The sequence below is a fragment of the Megalops cyprinoides genome, chromosome 8 (assembly GCF_013368585.1).
Source record: "Megalops cyprinoides isolate fMegCyp1 chromosome 8, fMegCyp1.pri, whole genome shotgun sequence".
In the NCBI taxonomy this organism is placed as follows: domain Eukaryota; kingdom Metazoa; phylum Chordata; class Actinopteri; order Elopiformes; family Megalopidae; genus Megalops; species Megalops cyprinoides.
The window spans coordinates 3,849,966-3,871,544 of NC_050590.1; the positions used below are offsets into that span (position 1 = coordinate 3,849,966).

The following is a 21,579-nucleotide window of genomic DNA, read 5'->3' on the forward strand; positions in this document are numbered from 1 at the left end:
GATGAACAGTGACTGAACATAGAGGTGGTGTGAAATTTGACACCGCTGTGGCTGGCTGTAGAGCGAATCATGTTTAAAAGGTGTGTTTGAATGGCCGGTCGAATGCTGGCGCGTATGCGAGAATAAGTCTGCTTCAGTAAGCAAGAGCTCAACAGCTGTTTCTACCTCTATTGTATACTGAGGTGACTTGAGTGGGACGTGTTTTGAGTGGAAACTGACTGTCTTATATGGCTGCATTTGTTTTTGTTTTTTTTTTTTTTTTCATAAAATATCTTATCTCCCATATTACTCAATTTTATAAATTACTTTGGAGATTTGTATTTATGGTCATATTGACTTTTTCATGTGAACTTTCTATTTAAGTGCTGTGTAACTTGTGCATTTCTTTCCACGTTTATAACGTAAGTGTTTTTCTTTCCACAAAACCAGAATCCTCTTTAACTGTTTACTGGAGAGTAATTTAAAATATTTATCATAATGGACAGAGATTATACTCATTTGAATTTCAGCATTTTTGATACAGCTAATCCAGAGGAACTTTGTACCTTTTGATAATATGTACAGTAGTATAACGGACCTTGTACAAGCTAGCCTGTGTACATAGCTAATGCAATTGACATGTCTATATCAGGGTTTTTCCCCAAGCCATCACATATGTATTTAACTTGCATTGGCCTTTGTGCCTTGTTATGTTTACTTCATATTACAGCAAATAAAATCCATATGTAAGAAATATGTCCTTTTAAATGTCTTATCTGGATTATCAGTTTTGTACCTAAGGAAGAGGAAGTGACACATGGGAGAATTCTTGTCTCATTCCAACACACAGTTTGGATCAGCCAGAGTGAGCCAAGCATTATTTGTTGAACAAACTGTGTTACATAAATACTGAACATGTACTTTGTTGTGGAATTGTGTGCTAGATAAATTTAAGTGGATGTTTAATAATTCTTCCACCATGGAGGTATTGCAACTCTGCAAACACTAATTTTTCAGCAGCCTAGCTATTCAGTTTGTCTAGACTTGGCTATTAATTTTTCAAACAAAATTAGTAGCTATTTAGATTACATTGTTATTCACATTTGTCCATTGCATTGCAAGGCTTTTCAAGTGATCAGAAAAGAGGGGGGGGGATTCCAGATTGAATGGGAGTGACATGCTGCCTTCATGATCAAATTGCTTTATTCTCCACAGTGGACCAATGGATAAAATCAGTAATTAATGAAGCAATAGACTCATGCTTCAACTGAAGCAGTGCTCCTGATTGGCTTATTTCTCACCCTATGAGGTGCCTTGATACGTGATGTCAGTGGAGGCTAGGACTGTACCTGAGACAAAGGCCTGCTACCTCACATTGTCTCCAAAAGACACAACTCTTCAATCTCAGTGCATTCATTTGTCATGTCCCTTGTAGTTTTTATTTAAATAACACCCATCTTTTCCTCAGAGAAAGCACTCTGTCCACTCTGTTCTGTCATTATTCACTGGCTTGCAGGCTTTTACTAAACCCTAAACCATCATATGCTTTTATATTGTGATATCGCTGTAACACAATCTATTTAGTCTTAAACTGTGATTCAAATGTGTTTATTTGATTTTTTAATTTAAGACCATCATCTCTACTTGGGCCGATCAAATATCAGGAGCCAAAGACATGTAACCCTGACACAACCATGGATGATTTCATAGAACAAAAGGCTTGGTGTAATGGCAAGAGAGCTTATATCAGAACAATTTTGGCACGCCGATTTTGAAAGCAGAGTGCATGTGCGTTCAGATGCGCTGAATGTTCTTGAAACGGAAGTGCTGCCACACTGAAAATTAGAATTGGCCCGAGCTGTTTTCCCTATTGTACGCACACACGCACTGAGCTCTGATTGGCCACTGTGCTCACTGGAAGGGCCAGTCCGCTCTTCTTTCAATAAAGTTTTTCAAAAAGCGGGCGTGGCTTCTGGTGCCTAAACACACCGGAAAGGCGCTGTAAATGTTCCTCCGGCTTTCTCTTTCATTCTGTATTTTTGTTTTGAGTATAAATTAATTTCTAACGGCTTTGCAGAGAACAATAAGCGCCTACAAAATGCTCTCTCTAGATTTCCTCGATGACGTCCGGCGGATGAATAAACGCCAGGTATTAATATTTCGCTAGTTAGCGCTTGCTCATAGGTAGGGTTTATGAAGGGATAGCGGACAGTGCTTGAAGTAATAACACGTCGCCTTAGCTCAGTACTGTTGCAGGTGGTAGCCAGCTAGCTAACTAAAACCGCAACTTGTTGGAATATGTGGGAGGTTGCTATCGTTATTTACCACAGTAACATGATAGATAATATCAGCACAATATTTGTCACGCAGAGTAGCACGCTAAATTGTATGTTTTCTTCTTCAAAATTCATTGACGATAGCTGGTTTGTCAATTTCATAAATGCATCTTCACCATTAGCAAGTTAGACTGTGTAGCATGCAGTTACCATTAGGGAGCTAGCCAGTGGTAGATAACTATAATATAAAAAGTGCAGCTAGCAAACTAAGAAGACAATCTACATGGAAAATCTAACTGTTTTGTGGCGAAGCTAAATATGGTTAGCTTGCTACCTAGGTACAGGAAATGATGGTGCTCTGGTAGTTGCTTACCGTTTGCTAGGTAGCTCCCCCAACCGTTTTTACCTTTTGAACAGCAATTGACTAATATAAAAAAATGACTAAATAATGTCGCTATACTTGCTGTATGCACTGTATGCACTTTTGTAAGTCGCTTTGGATAAAAGCGTCTGCTAAATAAATAAATGCAAATGTAAATAATCGCTGCCGTTATCTAGCGGTATGTTTTTCTCCATATGTTTTTTTTAATCTATGTAGCTACATAGTCCACTATTTTTCTTCATATGTTGTTAGGTAAAGAACAATATCCGATTTAATTTCATGAGTTTATGTTTGTAGCTAAGTTAATTACTATGGTGTGGCAATGGAGAACTAACGTTTAAAAGCAATCACTGACGAAGTTTCAGAGCAGGCTAATTTTCCCACGCAGTTCTCATTCCGTTTATTCGTGTCACTTTACAGATCCCTGGTTGTTGATATTACTTTACATAGCTCATATTACTACGAACCACCGGGATGAATAATTGGTCTATTGTAATAGTATGACATTTCCCAGTTATGACGTGTAACAGTCCGTTGTTTTCCTGTTTCAGCTCTATTACCAGGTACTGAACTTTGGCATGATAGTGTCCTCAGCTCTGATGATTTGGAAGGGGTTGATGGTGGTGACTGGCAGTGAGAGTCCGATTGTGGTGGTTCTCAGGTAAGCAGTACAGGTGTCTCATCCGCAAAACTCAGCCTAAACATTCAGACGCAGAAATGATGAGAAGTTAAGGCTTCGTGCATGGCGGAGCTGCCATAGGCTGCCAGTCTCTGCTGACTATCTATCTTCCCTTATTAGAATCCGGCATGGAGCATAGAGTAGTGTTGCCTCTCCTGATTTATATGTGTGCTTTCATTCTAAAACGACATTTATGTCGTACAAACTGCCCCCCATGCCGAATCATGCCTGTGGCATTGTGCTCAGCTTGAGATAATGTCAATGACCTGTATGCATTATTATAGCATATTTAGCAGATGCTCTTATTCAGAGTGACTACATCAATTACAGATTTTTTATAGTGTTATCCATTTATACAGCTGGATATTTACTGAGGTTAAGTACCTTGCCCAAGGTTACAGGAGCAGTGCCCCCATGCCCCTGTATGCACTAATCAAATGTCTTTGCTCCACAAAGAAATATTATGATAGATTCAAATCAGTGACTCACAGATAACGTATGAGAGCTTTGGCCATTTTTTGGGTTCAGGTAACCTCCGTTTCACATCACTACTCTGTAGCTACAGTATGAGCCTTATTTCAATTGTGTCTTTGTAGTGGCAGTATGGAGCCAGCCTTCCACCGAGGGGACCTCCTCTTCCTGACCAATAGAGTGGAAGATCCCATCAGAGTTGGAGAAATTGTGGTCTTCAGGATAGAGGGAAGGGAGATTCCGATAGTCCACCGAGTCCTAAAAATTCACGAGAAGTAAGTCAGGAATGACAGTCAAAACAGCAAAACCGTTCAGTTAATTCTATGGAAAGAGGCATTGTAGTGGCTTAGCTCCACAAGCTGAGGTTTATTTAGAGACATCATTTATGGGGGGTTAAAAGGGTTGGCATACATTTGTGATGTTTTCCGTGCAACTTTCCACTGCGCAGTGTTCTATGAAAGTCGCAGCAAAACATAGAGGCAGATGGTTTAATGACCCTGAATAACCTTGCAGGATTTCATGGACACTTAACTCTGAATCAGGTTACATTGTCTGGGTGAAACATAGATAATAAAGCTTTTTAGAATATTAAATTGGCAGTCTGTTACAACACATTGCCTCCTTTTTGGGAGGCTGGAGAATCTTTTGGAAAGGGAGATGTAGGGGAGTGTTGCATTAAATTTCTATCAGACAAAAAGCCTCTCTGCTCCTGTTTGAAGTGTGATTCTTTGTCTACAGAGAAAATGGAGACATAAAGTTCTTAACCAAGGGTGACAATAATGCGGTGGATGACAGAGGTCTGTACAAGCAGGGCCAGCACTGGCTGGAGAAGAAGGATGTGGTGGGAAGAGCTCGGGGGTAAGAGCGCCGCCCTGCTGCACCAAACGCTCAGTGCAATCAACACCCACAAAAAATACACCTCAGTCATTGGCCAGGGAGGAAGCAGAATCCTTCCCCTTGGTCCTCCAACTGGAACCAAAGATAAAATGCACTTTATCTGTTGTATCGTTCATGTGTCATGCCTGTGTGATTACAATGAGGGGTTGCTATGTGCGCTCATGATATTATCAGTGATGCCACACTGGACCTGTACTTAAAAGGACTTATCAGTTCGTTTATCCATCAGTTAATAAACTGTGTGTATATAACACCATTCCGGGAAACTCACCAAAGAAGGGGGGTGGTGAATCAGCTCAACAACCACAAATGAATAGCCTCCATTTGGGAAGTCAGCTGTTTTGCACCAGAATATTCGCCACACTGAGTTGGCAAGCATTGATTTAAATATTTGGAATAATTTCATAGTTCTTTGATCTGGGAAATGTTTGGCCTAACCCAAGACAGATGAAAATTAAAAACAGACAAATAAATGCACTGTTATGAAAAAACAATGTCATGGTACTGTTGTTGACCAGGAAAATCTTTGCCAGTAACTTTGTGTAAAACAACTTTCTTCACAGGTTCGTGCCATACATAGGCATTGTTACAATTCTGATGAACGACTACCCTAAATTCAAGGTAAGATTTTACATACATATACACTCGGTGACCACTTTATTAGGTACACCCGTACACCTGCGCGTTGATGCAAATATCTAATCAGCCAATCATCTGTCAGCAACTCAATGCATAAAATCACAAAGACATAGTCAAGAGGTTCAATTGCTGTTCACACCAAACATCAGAATGGGTAGGAAATCTGATTTAAGTAACTTTGACCATGGGAGAGAGAGACAGATATAGGTTGATATAGATATTACATAGGTTGACTTGGATTTGTGTTTTAACCTTGTGCTCTCTTGATTTAATCTCTCAGTATGCTGTTCTGTTCCTCCTGGGTCTTTTCGTGTTGGTCCATCGGGAGTGAGGCCGGTCCCACGTCTGCAAAACTCCTGCAGGGCTCAGTACAGACACACCTCTGTGTTAGGAAGAGTTCTCTTCTAATGCACTGATTCAGATGTTGTCGGAAATCCTGCCTCTGTATCTAGCATTCAGTGTGTGTGTGGTTGGGGGAGGGAGGGAAGGGGTTCTGTATGTTGCAAGACCCAAGCTTTTTTGAGAAAGGGAATTGATTTCTTTCAAAATAAAGATGGGTACTGTGATTCACAGGCATTTCATGGCTTCATTTCAGTTTTTTTGCATAGGTTGCTTTGACTTTTGCATGTTCTTAACTTTTTTTATACATGTAAATAATATAAGAATACCCAAGTAGTCTGCCGTGTAATTTCAAATCATGATTAATGTCTTTTTAAAGTGTTACATTTTATATGTATTAAAAATTATTAGTTTGAGCTGTCTGATTATTCAACAGTGAAAGCTGTGACACTGCAGCCTTAATACACGCTAGACTCTACAGGTGTAGGGAACCTTTGGCTATCTGCAGTCTCTGGAAATGACCAGTGATTTAGACCATTTAATCAGAACATTAGTCTGTGTAATGAAAGGTTTATAAAAAAAATTATAGATATGCCATACTGTGAAGCCATGTAATTTATTATGAAAACGGCAAAAAAATGCAAGTCTGTCTGCTAAAGAGATAAAAAAAAAAACGATCACCTGTCTGTCTCCAGAGTATCATTTTGGACTTCAGTCATCATTTTTTGCATTGTTTTTTATTCACATTTGCATGACCTTTGCATTATTCACAGCTGGTGTCAATGGTAATAAATTACCACAGTCCTTGGCTTCTAAAGTCATGGAGAATTAGTCAACAAACTGGCCCTGTAAGAACTGTTGTCAAAGACATCTAATGAACTGCAAAACATTGTTTACACAGAGACTTTTGTAATGCAAAGCACAATTTTGTTCTAATAAAAAATCAAATAGTAGTTTGCCAAGTTGTATATTAAACTTGAACTCAAAATTGCTGGTCTGCCTTCCAATACAAATGTGTCCAACAGTGAGAGTCCAGACTGTAGCATTACCTTTCTGTACATCTTTTATGCTATTCAACCAAATTATAGCCAGTGAAAAACCCTGGGGTGTTCCTATTTCAGTCTAGAAAGCAGATTTAATTTTCAGCAATGGCAGTGACATCTTAATTATTTCACTATAGTGTTGTTAGAGAATTTTTTAGATCTTTTAGTCATTGATATTTTTACCACAAACGCTATGGATGGCTTCCAGATGATGATCACCTATTGTTCATAGCTTTACAAGTTTACTTCACATTAGTCACAAAGCTGCTTGTTAGCACGTTGAACGCGGCAAGAATAATATCAGGTCTAAATCTCAATAGAAAAGTTCACGTCCAGGGGCTGTGAAAACATACGGCCTCCAAGATGAACTTAACATTTGGCAGCCGGACTTGATATAGATGGAAGTGACAAGCTTGGAACGGAGAGGCTCGGTTTTTTTTTTTTTTTTACCGCGACAAGCTAGACGGTTCAGCCCGAATGAATCCTGTTCGTGGCAGATGGCTTTGGACTCGGCTCCAGATGCAATGTCATCCGCGAGAGCGCCCCCTGGCGGATCACGGGAGAAAAATGATGTAGCGAGATTACAAATGACTCCCAACTTTCCGTTCCATGGAAAACGCAGCGGTCTATTGTGGGGAAGTCCCATGAAACCAAATGGACAAGCATGGCACGCGCGAGGCTTGAAGCCAATGACGTAAGGATTTCGTGCACTTAAAGACTTGTTCGACTATTTTGACGAAACTTAATATAAACTCAGCACGACACCTTCAGGGTGCACTGCACTCACAAGCATACTGTGAAATCTGAATTTCGGAATCTTCGCGAATAAACAAAAATAACTTAATGTATTGTGTTAATGTTCCCGAGACCATAGATTTTTAAAATCCATCTTATAAACTCCTATGCGTGAATGCGCTTTCAACAACACTCTTTACTATAGTGGTTCATAGTTAATGGATAACGAAAAACGAGCGGTATGAGGAAAGTTTTGATGGGGTCCACATAATGTTAGGGGACCCAGCTGACAAAACTATTAGAGGTGCATTTACCTTCTCAGATATGATGGGGGCGGGAGGTGAAGTGTCTTCATCCATCTTGCAAAGTGCTTTAAGTTCACGCTAAAACCCTAACCTCCTCTGACATCTATTTTAAGTGCTATTACTGCACTTGTATTTCAGAACCCTTTCACTTACAAACGTCAAAAGGATAAAACTATATTTTCTTATCTGTACGTGCCCAGAGGCATGTCCCGAGCGCAGGTACATGGAGAGTCTGAGCGCATGCACTGAACAGCACCAAACTGACCTTTACTATCTTACTGAAAAGAAGAGATACAATATCTTTCCAGCCACTTCCTCAGACTGCGTGGTGACTAATGGCTCACTAAAGCTTCCTGATTGACAATGTTCGCTTCAGAACAATGGCGAAATAGCCGCTGACACATGAATGCTCTCTGTCACCTGCTCCCTTGGCCGTTGCTGGAAGAAACAGCCCTTGCAGTCTTCTGAAAATTTCACACTAGAGGTTGCATCTTTGAAAATGATTTCCCCAAGTAGCCCGTCCCTTTGTGAAATAAAGTTTGCCAAGCTCGTCTTGGGAGAAGTCCATGCCCCCGGTTTTCATTCCACAGTGACTTCTATTTAGGTTTAACAGAGTTGTTAATTGCATGTAACCTCACGTGGCACGTTGGTGCTGTTTGCCCTATGCGGAACAAATGTGCTGAGGGGGTATTTGTGTTAAAAGATGCGCTCTCAGTGTTAGCACCAGTAGCCACACAAATATTTAAACACAGGGGGTTTTCATAACTTCTCTCAACCGCACCTGGGTTGATTTGCACCTTCTGTTTCATAAAATGTGCTGTTCCCAGTACATAAGTTTTTTATGTTTTTTTTTTTAATCTTTTTCTTTTCTGCCTCACTGTTCAGAATTTTAAATGCTATTGCCAAACAGAGTATGTATGCCGCCCTAGATACGTGTCTGTGTTTTTGTTTTCAATCGATCTTTTAAAATACTTTTCTTTATGGATGGGACTCATGTCCGTCATTGACCTTTAGCGTACGCGTTCTAAAATATAGCGTCAGAAACAGGACAAGAGCGTAGCCGTGCTTCGCAGCGTCATAGCGTGGTCATCGCTTTGAAGGTAATGACTTCATGTCAATCCCAAACAAAGCCCTCCCCAGCGGTATCACATAAATGTTGGCGCACAGATGCCGCAGCAGGAGACGGTCAGGGACGAAGAGGCGTGTCCTTCAATTAAATTTCTCAGTTCTGTACATGCCCATAGTATTCTCCGGGAGCGGTGAATTAGCAGCTCCGGGGAAATTTTGCACATCCACTGTGTTTTCATCAAAGAGAGATGGCCGGAACGACTTGGAACAGGATCTACCAACTGGGGCTCCTCACTTACTTTCTGCTGTTCTCCTACATCTCTGTGACCACTTCAGTGAGTCTCGACTTAACTGAACTTAGAAACAAAGTTGCGAAAATCAAGGTAAATCCACGGGGGAATCTGTGGGCGACTGGTAAGTTAATGACAACCAACAGCAGTGGTACATGTCTCGATCTATTTGCGTCTTTTCCTCTTTGCGATATTTCCAGGAACATTGGCTGTTTTTGCCTAGCACATAAAAGCAAACAATACACAAACATATACTGTGTCCTATTTACCTTTATCCTTAAAATTTTAAGGTCATTTCATGGGCAAGAAGAGTGTGGTGGATAGCGCGTTGCTGGGGGCTCCTAGCGAGCCGGCAATGAACGCAGTCCAAGTGGCTCTGAACCCGGAGATGCACGCGCAGGACCTGAAGGAGCTGATCTCACAGGAGGTGCTGAAAATAGCGCTTCAGGCGCAGCTGCAGGTCCCCCGCGGGAAGCAAGATTCTAACGACGAGGTGAGCCGGCAAACCTATGCAAAATGACACTTGAGAATAAATTATTACAATCCGAAAAAAAGAAAAGAATAGCACAAAAACTTGTAAAGGGAAAAAAAAACTTGTGCTATCAAATGTTTGCTCAAATTATCTTGTATTGTTTATAAAACCATTGCATTTCGTTGGATTGGGCTTCGTTATGAAATGCAAGAATAGTTTTGACGAATAAGAATAAAGCTGGCAGAGAAAAGTAAAGCATTCTATGTAAAGAGAATTTTCATGAGTGTGTGTTAGCGGTTGAATTATCCCAACAAATGCCTTCTCTAATGGTATTTTCACATTGCAGGAGACGGCGTTGTTGATGAAGATAATTGAGAGCTACATTCGGAACAGCAAAAAATGATGCTGTTTTTCGAATCTTCTGTGACTAGATTGACAAAAAGCATCTGTGTTAAAATCAATACCGACATCAATCTGAAAACTTCATTAATCTCCAAAGGTTGACGTTGAGGAGTTAGGAACAGGTTTGAATGACTTCTGAATCGATTGTAACATTGTCTAATTATTTTTATTGTCAGTTACTGTACTATTGTTAAAATCATGTATTAAAAGAAGGAAGAAAAGAACTAGCACATGATAAAATACTATTATGAGATTGTGTTAGACTGTCCATATTTTTATTTATTTATTTTTATATTTCAATAAAGATGATTATTTGCAGAGACAGAGTTTAAAATTATTGTTTGAAAAAGAGTTCAGAATGTGAATGGCGTTTTTCTTTTGAAAAATATGAGCTCATTTCAGCCATTTAGTGTTACGCACTCGTACTAGCTTTTTTTTTCAAATCTGAGCTGAATGTATCAGTTCCCACTGTGACTTCCTTGCATTTTACACTCAAAGCACATTTAAGCAATAATGATAGTCCTCCAGTAGAACATCTAACTCCTACGAATTGCGTCAAAATATTCCAGTTTTCTCCTACTAAGACACATAATGGCCAATAACAGAGACGTCGGACAGTAAACGAAGTGGACAGCTAACGATTCGCTTTCTGGAATGGCCTATTTTAAAAGGCCTGTGATATTTTCCGGTGGCCGGTTCAGCAAGACAAAAACATATTCGGTGCCTAGTCACTGGGTCCGCAACACGTAGGAAATGCCGTGTGGACATGGTCAACAAACAGGCTACGCAAGACATAAACAAAGTCACTTTTCGATGCCGCATTATTCTAGACGGTAAGTAGCACCCATAATTTATAGGCCTACTCGAGTCCAGGTCACCAGGTCCTCCGTAGTAATTTTGGAGCTGAGGGTCTGGCTTTGCGCTTGTCGGTGCGGCAGTGGACCATACAACAAGTGACTCACATTACTTGTTTTGTTCTCCAACAGATTTTACAAAATATGAATTTTATTATCAACTGTTACTCCCCGAGACAAGGAAGCGGGGTCAGGAACGGTGCATCTTTTCATGGGTTAGAACTAGGCCTTAGAATGCTAACGAGTTTGGTGTATAAACAGACGATTAAATAATGTACACTTAAATAGCGGCAATAAGGGTAATCCAAATTCAACATTTGATTACCAAGGACGCAATTCTCCAAATGACATAAATAACGACATGATTCGCTTTCTTCAAGCAACCGGATAGGCTACCATTACCGGATAGGCTACCAAGCACGGGTTTAAGAACACTAAGTAGACGCGACTGCAATGGCACTTTGATAACCAATTATTCTGTGTTAATATCTGGTATACACTGATATAGACACTTCAGTTTTTTCTTGGCAAGTCACGCTTGAAGAAGTCTCGCGGTGCAATCCAAGGCAAGTCACTGGAGTCCACAACTCCAACATGAACAAAAAAATCATATAGCTAATGATATAGCATTTTTAAAATGTTATAACCAATACATTGACTCCTTATAGATCAACTGACCAATTAAATAGCTTACAGAAAACGGCACGCTATTGTGCGGCAGCCAAATAACATGTCTTAAATCATAGTTTAATTGTTAAGCAACGAAATTTATTCTTCATGTAGGGGAATTCGTGCCCTCTTTTATTTTGAAATTTTCACCTCCAATGAAAACCGGAAGTACTCCCCTTGGTAATGCACTCAAAACGAAGTGGAAATCCGTCGCACACGTGAAAATGCCTTTGATAGTAATGTGTGGGTTTCCCTGTAGTGGAAAAAGCCGAAGAACAGACGAATTGAAGGAATACTTTTTGAAAAATACAGAAAGAAAAGTGTTTGTAGTTGGAGATGACACCGTAGGTATTGATAAGAACGACGTTTATGCAGGTAAGCGCTATACAATACGCTAGCTGTGTGGATTTCCATAACAAGAACGACAGCTAGTTAGCGTTCAAGCGAGTTGGAAAACTTGGGATCATGGCACGAAGGAGGTCCCGCTAGCTACTGTTGTGCTTATTTCGACTAGGCAGCATTTTTGTTTTAGCTCGATGGCTAGTTTTGTTTGATAGCTATTCAAGCTAACTCTCCTAGCTAGGTACACAATCCACATCAACACTTAGCTAGCTATCAAAGTTAAAGTATTGAAGCTGTTGTATCTGTGTAACTGCTTTATTGGTAAGGCTAAATTGTTACTGTTGCTATACTCTTACGAGTTTCGTGTTTGGGATAAAATATCTCTCGCATAGGCTGTTAACTTGTACAATATTCGTGCTTTAGGCCACTTTCACATACAGCAGTACAGCACCTCGAGTTAAGTCCGTTTTGGGGTGTCCTACCAACGTACTCAGAATGACTCGGAGGTCTGACTATTTACAAACATTTACTTCTTTACATCTAACCTCATGTGAAAATAGAATTCACAGCACTGCCTTATGGAATTGTAGATTTTCGTCCTTACTTTGTCTTCTACTCGTTCTTAGTCTTGTTTTTTTTTCTGCCCCATTACGATATTGTAAAGCTTCCAGGCTTCTAAAGTTTCACCATTGCACCGTCGTGTCTGCAAAGCATAAATTGCATCATATTCATTCTGTAGCTACACTTGTCTGCATATTTATTGTTTGCGAACCAGTGTGGATAAGGTAATGGCCACTGTTATTGTGGATGTGATTATAAGTGATTATAAGTTGCTTTGGATAAAAGAATGTCAAATGAATTAATGTAAATGTAGAATAGCCACAATAGTCTACTGCTGTTTTGCCTTTAGGTTGGGCAAGTCGGAAATAAAATATCCAGTCCAAGGTAGCCTAAATTGTACCCCCTTGAAATGGTCCCAATATTGCAGTGTCTTACTTTGCAGAAATCATGTTGGAATGCAGTACTTTTTTGCAGCAAGTAAACTGGCACATCGCATTGCTGCATTGCAACTTCCCATTCTTTAAGTTTGGTCATCATTCATTTCCTTCACTGTTCACACAAGTCTGTATGTGTTTGCTTTGTCTTTTTTCCCCAGACACATCTGCATGTTAGTATTTTAACAAAAGATATGCTAAATCCATAACTAAAAAACATTCTCAGCACAAAAATGCTATGTTACAAGGGCAAACCATATTACAAGGCTGTACACATTTACAAAGGTACGTCTGCCACTCAGTTTTGATATCTCCAACAAAGGTGACTTCAGACAAACATGCCGAGCTACTTACAAATACAAATCACATATCCTACATATCTCGGTACAGATTTTTGCAAAAAATAACTGCTACTCACGGTATTGATATCAACATGACCGCAGCTGAAAACTTCAGTTTTGTCCACATAACCTTACATGCACGTAAGAGACATTTTTCCAAACAAATGGTACCAACTGTTTTTTCTCTTCTTTTAAGTGCCCTCCCAGCTTTGCTCTTTAGTTCACCTTTCTAGCATGTGAAGGGAATGTTGAAAGTGTGCTTGTTATATATTGAGAATACAGACACTCTACTGTGCAGTGCTTGTACTTTTTTTTCTGTGTTGTTTGGTACATTACCAAATAACTGCAGTAGGAGCTGAAACTGAAGCTTAAAAAAATATTGTATGTCTCTGTGGCGGATGCCATCCTATTGGAAACGGTTCCTGGATGACATGCGAAGCAGGCAGCTCAAGTGAGCACTTTTGGAGCTGATAGTTTTCCAACCAGAACTGAATGTGTTTGCACACACACTGCACCTGTGCACCAGCGCACTTTTTTCCCGCGGATCAGCATGCATGCACCAAGCTCAGCTGCAAATGGCGCCATCTGCAGTGCGCTCTGGCTCTGATTGTTTTTGTCTCTGATTCACTCATGTAGTGATTATGCCTGTGTTTGTGTGTATAGCCTTCATCTTACTGTAAAAAACAGCCGCACTAAATATGATGAAATATTTTTAAATGGCCTGCTGTAAATGAGTCTTAACAGAAATGAAGTGATTTTAAATGTAGCCGTTTTAATAAGGGATAGCATTATTAACACGGCTGTTTTAGCTGAAGGTGTTATGACAGTGTAAATGTGAGGGTTCAGAGACGTGGCTGCAATCTTGTTAAGCGGTGTGGTGATGCGGCGGTCTTGTCACTCACACCTTTCTGCTTTACACTGTTGCAGTATCACATTTGTGGCATTTCCATAACGTAAACACAATATTGTCACAACCGTGTGACAGCGTATTGTTGCTAGCTGGAATGTTGCACAGTAAATAATAGTTGGCCTCCAGGCTCACTTCATCTGGTGTTTTTACAGACTCCCAGAAGGAGAAAAACCTGAGAGGAGCCTTGCGAGCTGAAGTGGAGAGGTGGGTTCTTCTCTCTCTGTAGTTAAAGACATTTTAGTCAATATTGCTAACTAGAGACATTTAGAGCAGCCAGGTGACATGAATAGGTCCCTCTAATCACTCCATTTCTTTACCAAGTGATCAAAGAAGCTGAACAGCAGTTTGTGTTTATCAGTGAGACAGAAATGTGGGGAAAATGCACAGCTTAACTTCCCTTTAGAAAACCCCTGCACAACATTTGCAACTTCTGCCTTTAAAAACGTGACTTTAGGATGATTGAGGACTTGAGTTTTTTTCTGAAGAATCGGTGACATTGTGTTGGTCACTGAACTGGTGTATTTTGGCTGAATTCTTGGTGACAAGAATTAGGGCTGTCGTAACCGCTATATTGCAATACCACGGTATTGACAAGCCAACCGTAGGGGATGGAAAGCAACCGCAAAACCGCACGAGAAACATATATAATTATTACACGCATTACTATCAAAGGCATTTTCACGTGTGCAACGGATTTCCACTTCGTTTTGAGTGCATCACCAAAGGGGAGTACTTCCGGTTTTCATGGGAGGTGAAAATTTCAAAATAAAAGGGCACGAATTCCCCTACATGAAGAATAAATTTCGTTGCTTAGCAATTTAACTATGATTTAAATAGACATCTTATTTGGCTGCCGCACAATAACGTGCCGTTTTCTGTAAGCTATTTAATAACTGTCCCTCAATTTTATTTATTTATTTATTTATTTTGCTCATGTCCCTCCGTAGATTTGCATTTAAGATTTAGCCTTAATCGTTTTTTTTTTTTTTTTTCATAAAGGAGAAGTGTAGCCTGCCTTGCGTTCTTATTGCACCCTTCTGTGTTCTGCATTTAACAATAAACAAGTACCGTAAAACGTCCAATAATAGCCGAGTCTCCAATAAGGCCTGTAAACCCGCGGGTATGCTCGACCCTTTCAGTGAAATAAACGCCTGCCTCAAATAAACACCGGGGAAATTTTATATATATATATAAATGCTTACAGTAGTCCTATTTAATTTTTGTGGCTAAAAAACGAAATAACACAAATAATTTTTTACATTAGGCTAAATGAGGTTGTTTTAGTGAATTAGGCGCGCGTGAATTATGCCTTATGCGCGCATGTACATTTGTTCACGAATTAGATTAGACAAAACAAGCTGTCTTTCGGATCATGGCGGCTTAAATTCACAGTGATACTGCTATTCTTACAGACTGTGCTCTCCCATCACAGGTTGCAATGACAATGTTTAACTTTATTACTGATTCCTGTTTCCGTTACTACCAAAGAGCACTGTATAATGTTTGGGAAAAAACATGGTGAATTTTCCAGGTCAGTTCAGCTACCAATAACTTGCAGAAGCCTGAGGGCTTTGGGTGAAATAAACGCAGGTCTCTTACTATCGCCGAGCCTCCAATAAACATCGGTAAAGTTAAGTAATTAAAGCAAGTAAACGCCTCCGTGTTTATTGGAAGTTTTATGGTATTTAATTTGTTTTAAAACTGTGTCATCTTTGTCATTTGAAAAGCAACAACATATCTAATAATAGCCTAACGATAAAGCTTATTTATTCAGCACTAAAATGAGGATAAATGAAGTAATTTGCAAAAAAAAAAAGAAGAAGAAAGCAAAAAAAAAAAAAAAAAAAAAAGGCGGTAAAACCGCATATCGTGGTGTTGAGCCACATTAAACATGCATTTGTGTCCCAGGGTTTATTCATAGCCCTGGACTGAGTTTCTGTGCTGCAGCATTTTCTGCATGTTATCAGCAAGGTCATTTCTAAGTGGAAAAACGTGTGCAATTGATGTTATAATTCAGTATTTTGTCATTTGATGTTGAGGTTTTATTCACAGAGTGCTAACTGATTACCGTTTATTGCTGCAGGAAAGTAAACAAAGATGATGTCGTGATTTTGGACTCACTGAATTACATTAAAGGTAACGAAATTGCTGATCGTGTTTATTACATACTGTGTAATGGATTTCAGCATTTTAACGTGACTTGCAATTTAATGTTTAGATACTCGGAATTACAGTCAGTAATGGAATTCAGCAGCGAAAAAATGAAAAGAAGTTTTTTCACAGTTTTGTGGCAGATAAACAAGGACAACAACACTGTTACCACATAACATCACAAATGTACCTAAAGCAAAGCCCTGCACTGAAATGGAACTTTTTTGCCAGTTTTTACTCAGTTTTAACACAGTTTTCTGCTCAGTTTTAGTTGTCTGGGCTGCTTCTGTGTTCATGCTGATAACTCAAGAGCTGTTATCACAAAGAGCACAGTATTTCAGATTTTAATGGCAGTAAACTGTTCGGCCATGTGAGGTGATGGTTAATGTAGTGTCTGTCCTCTGAAGCAGCTGGGGGTGTTACCCCTGACAGATTTAACCTGCTCACATGACTGCTTTTTGAAGGAAGTGCTCTGAATTTGTAAAACGTTCGGGAATATCAGTGAGGTGATAGTTGTTTACTTTCTTTTCCAGGTTACAGATATGAGCTGTTTTGTCTGATCAAGCACACACAGACTCCCCACTGTCTGGTATGTAAACACTGGAAAAGCATTGTCCCTTTGAGTTCATCACTATTGATCAGTGACACACAGTGTTGCCTCAATTTCATGGCTGTTCTCATCTTAATAACTGACCCACCCCATCACCATCTGTTCAGTAATTAAGACAACAATATCACTTTCGACCTTTAGCAGAAGTATTAGAATCGGAGCCTATAAATTGTATTTTAATTGTTTTGTTAAGTAAACTACTGACTGACGCTGACAGTAATTCTACCTCAGCCTAATATATGTAAACATATTTGTGCAGGTTTATTGCGTGACCTCAGCGGACGTTAGCTCAACGTGGAATGCCGGCAGAGAGGCGGACAAGCGGTACACACAGGAGATGTAGGTGCTGATTAAGTTGTCTTTGGCTTTTTTTTGCAGTGCTTATTTTGTCTTGTGGACACAATGGGTCGTCACACAGAACTTGGGGATTATGAATGAGCTATTAAACTACTTTATTTAAAGAAAGGTACAGCACAACAGTTTTCTTGATTTCAAATATTGGCCTTTTGTATTTTTATGAGTAAGCCTTATTTAATGCATGTACAAACCTAATTTCAGTTACCATTGTTTTGCTTGTTTTGTAACTGAACATCTGCTAAAAATACAATCTGTATTTTAAGCAGTTCAGGCACTGTTTGCCTCATAATGACATAATTGCTAATGGTTTTGTAATCAGGAATATATGAGTAAATCAACTGTCCAATCCATTCTACAGCACATACTGCTGCAAATTGACTCAGTCCTTACGTCGTATGACTTTAGATGTGAAACCCAAGCAGCGGGGAACACTTGCTTTTGATCGCGTTTCTGATCCATGCCGGAGTGTCACTGAATATAGAGGATTTGTGAACTCAACTCCTGTGCTTGTTAGTGTAAAGGTTTGACAGGTGTTACCATTCCCAGAGTGGGTTGTGCAGCTATTTGCACCTATAATGTGAGGAGTGCACAGAAAGAGAACAGGCCACCTGTATGTTGGAAGGCTTTTGTTAACACCCTTTAAACTGGGGCAGACTTTATATTTGGTAGAAGGTAAGACGAGTCGCACCTGGAAAGGAATTCAGTGGTTGTGTGTCTGCTGACTTTTTGCCACTCTGGTGTTGATTATGTGATCTTGCCTACTGATTGTGTAAGGGCTTTTAGCACACATTGCATTACATTCATTCAGCAGACGCTCTTATACCAAACGACTTCCATCACATAAGAACAGAAGTGCATCAATCCAAGTTAAATGAGCAACAGTGTCAGACCAGGCTAACAGCACTCCCAGACCAGAGAGTGTGAGCATGACACTATTCAAGTCCGACCACAAGTTAACTTGTGCACCTGACTAGACAAGGGAAGCCAAGTGTAGATGTGTTTGTCTTTGAAATCCGCCGTACCAGTGGTGGGTTATCTTTCTCTTATTGCTGCAGATTGGATGCACTGGTAATGCGATTTGAAGCTCCGGACTCCAGGAACAGATGGGACAGCCCTCTCTTTGCCATCCAGAAAGACGACACGCTACCCTTCGAGGCCATTTCGGATGCCATCTTTCACAGAAAAGCCCCTCCCCCTAACCAGTCAACACAAAGCGTAAGGAAGCCCCCCCCCCCCCCGTTGTACTGTGTTTCTGTGATGGCGAGGGTATGTAGTCGAAATGCAGACCGCTTATCTGTGTACTCAACTGACTGCCTTTGCTTCTCCAATGCAGCAACCACTGTCCTCCACAAACTTCTTGTATGAGTTGGACAAAGTCACTCAGGATGTGCTGACGGTATGGGAACATTCTTTCACTCTTGTGTTATTCTGTTTAGGTTCAGCAAAAGAGTACACGGTAAATGCCGACTTCCTCAGTGTTTCACGTCACAGCAATTTTAAGATTACACACTTAAGATTATTTAAAGATCGTATTTATCAATATTGTGGGAGTGGGTTGACCATTTTCCCTTGGTAGCCTGAAAAGTGTTTTTCTTTTCTGCGGTGACTTATGATTGTCATGTGAATGACGTCGGTTTCAGAAATGTCTTTATGGATTCATGCTTTTTGATGACCTGACAGGCAGTTCTGAGCGCACAGAAGACATCAGTCCCTGGGGATCTAATTGTTGTTCCTGGAGCCACGGAAAAGATATCCTTTTTTGTGTCTTTGTGCCTGGCTGTGTGAATTTATGCAGCTCTCTTTCCCTCCCGTATGTGGAGACTCTTCTGCTTCAGAAAAATGTTCTGTTTGAGGGTAGTGAGCAGGAAAGCCAGGCTGTTTATCCACATATGATCCACCTCTGCATGACTTTTCACCAGCCTAATGGACACTTTGTACTGCATCATTAATGCTCATGCAGGTGTACTGCCATCAACTTCAATCCCTTTTCTGCAATCAAGACTCTGATTTTTCTCGTAGCATCTGTCTGCTTGAGTCTGTTCACATCGTGTGCTGTGAACAGAAGAATGGCTTTACACTAAATATAAATAAATGCACAAACGCATTTAAAATGAAACTTAATATTTTATAATGTTACATTGCAGTTGTTACATGCATATATCCATGCATATATGCATATAAATGCATATATCCATAGGTAACTTGAATATACGTGTGCATTTGTGGTCAGTACAACATCCCATAGTGTCCTGTGGCACATCAACATGTGAGAAGCCATCGCACACAATTCTAAAATTTGGAACTTCTGATTCCACTTTTCCAATTTTGATCAACCCCTGTCCCTCCACCTTCCAGCAAGAGGTGATTTGCCTGTTGACTCTGTTGGTTGAGATATTTTCAGGGACATTGAACATTGATGATTTTTCTGCATTCTCAAATCTATTGGTGTTGTATTTTACAGCATAGACGAGGATAAAAATTTAATAATACACTACAGGGATGATAATGTGGAGTGTTAATCTCACCACAGTGTGTGGGGGTTTAGTTTCTGTTTCACAAGGGCAAATTAACAATTTGTGAACAATAGTGACATCAGAGCATTGGGGTAAATTGCAACCCTTCTTGGAACTTGCAGACACACCGAAGCTGGTCTAGTGGATCACCTTGTGGCCTGTCAAGGTATTGCAGGACATATAATTTAACTGACAGAAAACTTGAAAGTCTGACACAGTGATGCAACACCCCAGTGATAGGGAAGAGAATGCAAGGCCTTTTGACCTTTTCTCACAGGTGTGTTGCGGTGAGAACTCTCATTGTGAGATTTTGGGGTGCTAAGTGTCACAGCAATGCAACTATGTACCAGGCTCACTCTTTCACTCATACAAGCACCCCTAATCACAAGATGTGCGTTTCTCCCTTGGAATTTCCACCATCGTCAGCTGTTTTTTTTTTCTCTTTAACCTGACGGCACATAGAACTGACCAGGAGTATCAACATGTCAGAGCTCCGCAAACTCCGCCGGCAGTTCATCAGCTACACCAAGATGCACCCGACAGAGAACATCGGACAAATAGCCAACATGTTTGTGCAGTATTTAAACAAGAGTATGCACTGATAGGTCATTTTGTTTGAGTTTTTTTTAATGATCATAGCCAGGATCTTATTTATATTTGGATAACTGTGCTCTCAATTTTCTTTTACAGTGCATTATTTTTCTTGTAGGAGATGGGGTGGGCAGAAATGGGTATTTCAGAAATGTCATGATTTTAACATCTGAAAGGTATTAAAGATGCTATGTAGTTATTTGAATTTTTGGCTAAATGTTATTTTTAACCCAAATTGCTCACAGAGGAGACCCTGCAGCTGGCTGTAAGTGTGTGGCTAAATTGAAAGTTGCAAGGTTGTCTGTATGGCTGAGGAACATGCCACGTTTTAATTTCAGAATTTTTTTTAGACAACTCTCTTTAAGTAAGCAAGGATGGATCCAGCCTCTGTGCTGAAAATGGTTGACTTGACATTGGATTAAAAAAAATTATGATAATTACAGAGTGGTCCTGAAGTATTTTTTCCTCATGTTTCTTACATATAGAAACATATTGCCAGTGCATCCCTACAATGGCCTTTCCTTACAAGACCATGGCTAAGAGAAGGCAGATTTGTTGCAAGTTTGGATGGGTAATTTCTGAAGGGATCCAGTGTAGTTGCTGGTAGTTGCCAGAAGGTGGCACAGTTCCCTTTTACAGATGTAAAACTGTGGTAAAAGGCACCAGCTTTGATGATATTGTCTTACTTGGGAATAGCCGACTGTTTCAGTCTGTTTCAGAGGCGAAGATATGCACATCCCGTATTCTTGAAATGCTGAGCAAAGGATCGTTCAGCCCCAACAAGGCCGGCATGCTCTCTCCAATTGCCAATCTGGCCATACAGTCTTTTAATTGAATTATCTGATGGAAAGCTACCTGTCCGCTGCTGCTCGCATGAGCACAATGTGAAGCTTTAGATGCTACGTTGCCGGGGACAAAGTTAATCAGAACGTGAAAATCGGATATGAATTTGTCAGAGTTTGTCAATACTTTGCTTGCACGAGGTTTAAGAGGTTTGAGTTCCATTGCATGTGGGTAAGCAGTATTATCATTAAAACTCTGTGAAGAGTTTTATTAAAATCTTGGTCACAGCATAAGCAGTAAACTGTTCTGAAGACTAGGTAGACAAAATTGACATCCGTAGGAAGATGGCTGCAATGGACTTGCAGATCCGAGTTAATTCCCAACTGTGTTGTGGGCATATTGCACCAGGAGGAGTTCATCTGTTGCCTGTAGCCTTGGATTAATATGGCAGTGATCTCTAAAGCGTGGACTAAATCTGTTTGGAGA

At 40.1% G+C, this 21,579-nt stretch overlaps 3 protein-coding genes across 3 annotated transcripts; all 3 read left to right on the forward strand.

Moving 5' to 3' along the window:
• The first annotated feature begins 1,952 nt into the window (after window positions 1-1,952).
• Window positions 1,953-6,559, forward strand: sec11a (SEC11 homolog A, signal peptidase complex subunit). The gene is made up of 6 exons (XM_036535195.1): window positions 1,953-2,128; window positions 3,189-3,298; window positions 3,913-4,062; window positions 4,526-4,645; window positions 5,248-5,305; window positions 5,604-6,559. Exons 1-6 carry the CDS (start codon window positions 2,078-2,080, stop codon window positions 5,652-5,654), a joined length of 540 nt encoding a protein of 179 aa, XP_036391088.1. The 5' UTR covers window positions 1,953-2,077; the 3' UTR covers window positions 5,655-6,559.
• A 2,502-nt stretch (window positions 6,560-9,061) lies between these two features.
• On the forward strand, window positions 9,062-9,978 carry LOC118781575 (neuromedin-B-like). Its single transcript, XM_036534541.1, has 3 exons — window positions 9,062-9,227; window positions 9,394-9,596; window positions 9,922-9,978. Exons 1-3 carry the CDS (start codon window positions 9,062-9,064, stop codon window positions 9,976-9,978), a joined length of 426 nt encoding a protein of 141 aa, XP_036390434.1.
• Window positions 9,979-11,718: 1,740 nt separating this feature from the next.
• kti12 (KTI12 chromatin associated homolog) lies at window positions 11,719-20,629 on the forward strand. Its single transcript, XM_036535667.1, has 9 exons — window positions 11,719-11,875; window positions 14,241-14,292; window positions 16,172-16,224; window positions 16,773-16,828; window positions 17,109-17,188; window positions 18,262-18,421; window positions 18,540-18,602; window positions 18,887-18,955; window positions 20,178-20,629. Exons 1-9 carry the CDS (start codon window positions 11,725-11,727, stop codon window positions 20,319-20,321), a joined length of 828 nt encoding a protein of 275 aa, XP_036391560.1. The 5' UTR covers window positions 11,719-11,724; the 3' UTR covers window positions 20,322-20,629.
• The last annotated feature ends 950 nt before the right edge of the window (window positions 20,630-21,579 follow it).

Bases quoted from the DNA above. Each gene is read 5' to 3' on its own strand.
- LOC118781575 (XM_036534541.1), top strand. From the start codon at position 9,062: ATGGCCGGAACGACTTGGAACAGGATCTACCAACTGGGGCTCCTCACT. The intron at 9,228-9,393 runs GTAAGTTAATGA...TAAAATTTTAAG, and splicing joins GGGGAATCTGTGGGCGACTG to GTCATTTCATGGGCAAGAAG. The intron at 9,597-9,921 runs GTGAGCCGGCAA...TTCACATTGCAG, and splicing joins AGCAAGATTCTAACGACGAG to GAGACGGCGTTGTTGATGAA.
- kti12 (XM_036535667.1), top strand. From the start codon at position 11,725: ATGCCTTTGATAGTAATGTGTGGGTTTCCCTGTAGTGGAAAAAGCCGA. The intron at 11,876-14,240 runs GTAAGCGCTATA...GTGTTTTTACAG, and splicing joins TAAGAACGACGTTTATGCAG to ACTCCCAGAAGGAGAAAAAC. The intron at 18,422-18,539 runs GTAAGGAAGCCC...TCTCCAATGCAG, and splicing joins CTAACCAGTCAACACAAAGC to CAACCACTGTCCTCCACAAA.
- sec11a (XM_036535195.1), top strand. From the start codon at position 2,078: ATGCTCTCTCTAGATTTCCTCGATGACGTCCGGCGGATGAATAAACGC. The intron at 2,129-3,188 runs GTATTAATATTT...TTCCTGTTTCAG, and splicing joins GGCGGATGAATAAACGCCAG to CTCTATTACCAGGTACTGAA. The intron at 5,306-5,603 runs GTAAGATTTTAC...TTAATCTCTCAG, and splicing joins ACGACTACCCTAAATTCAAG to TATGCTGTTCTGTTCCTCCT.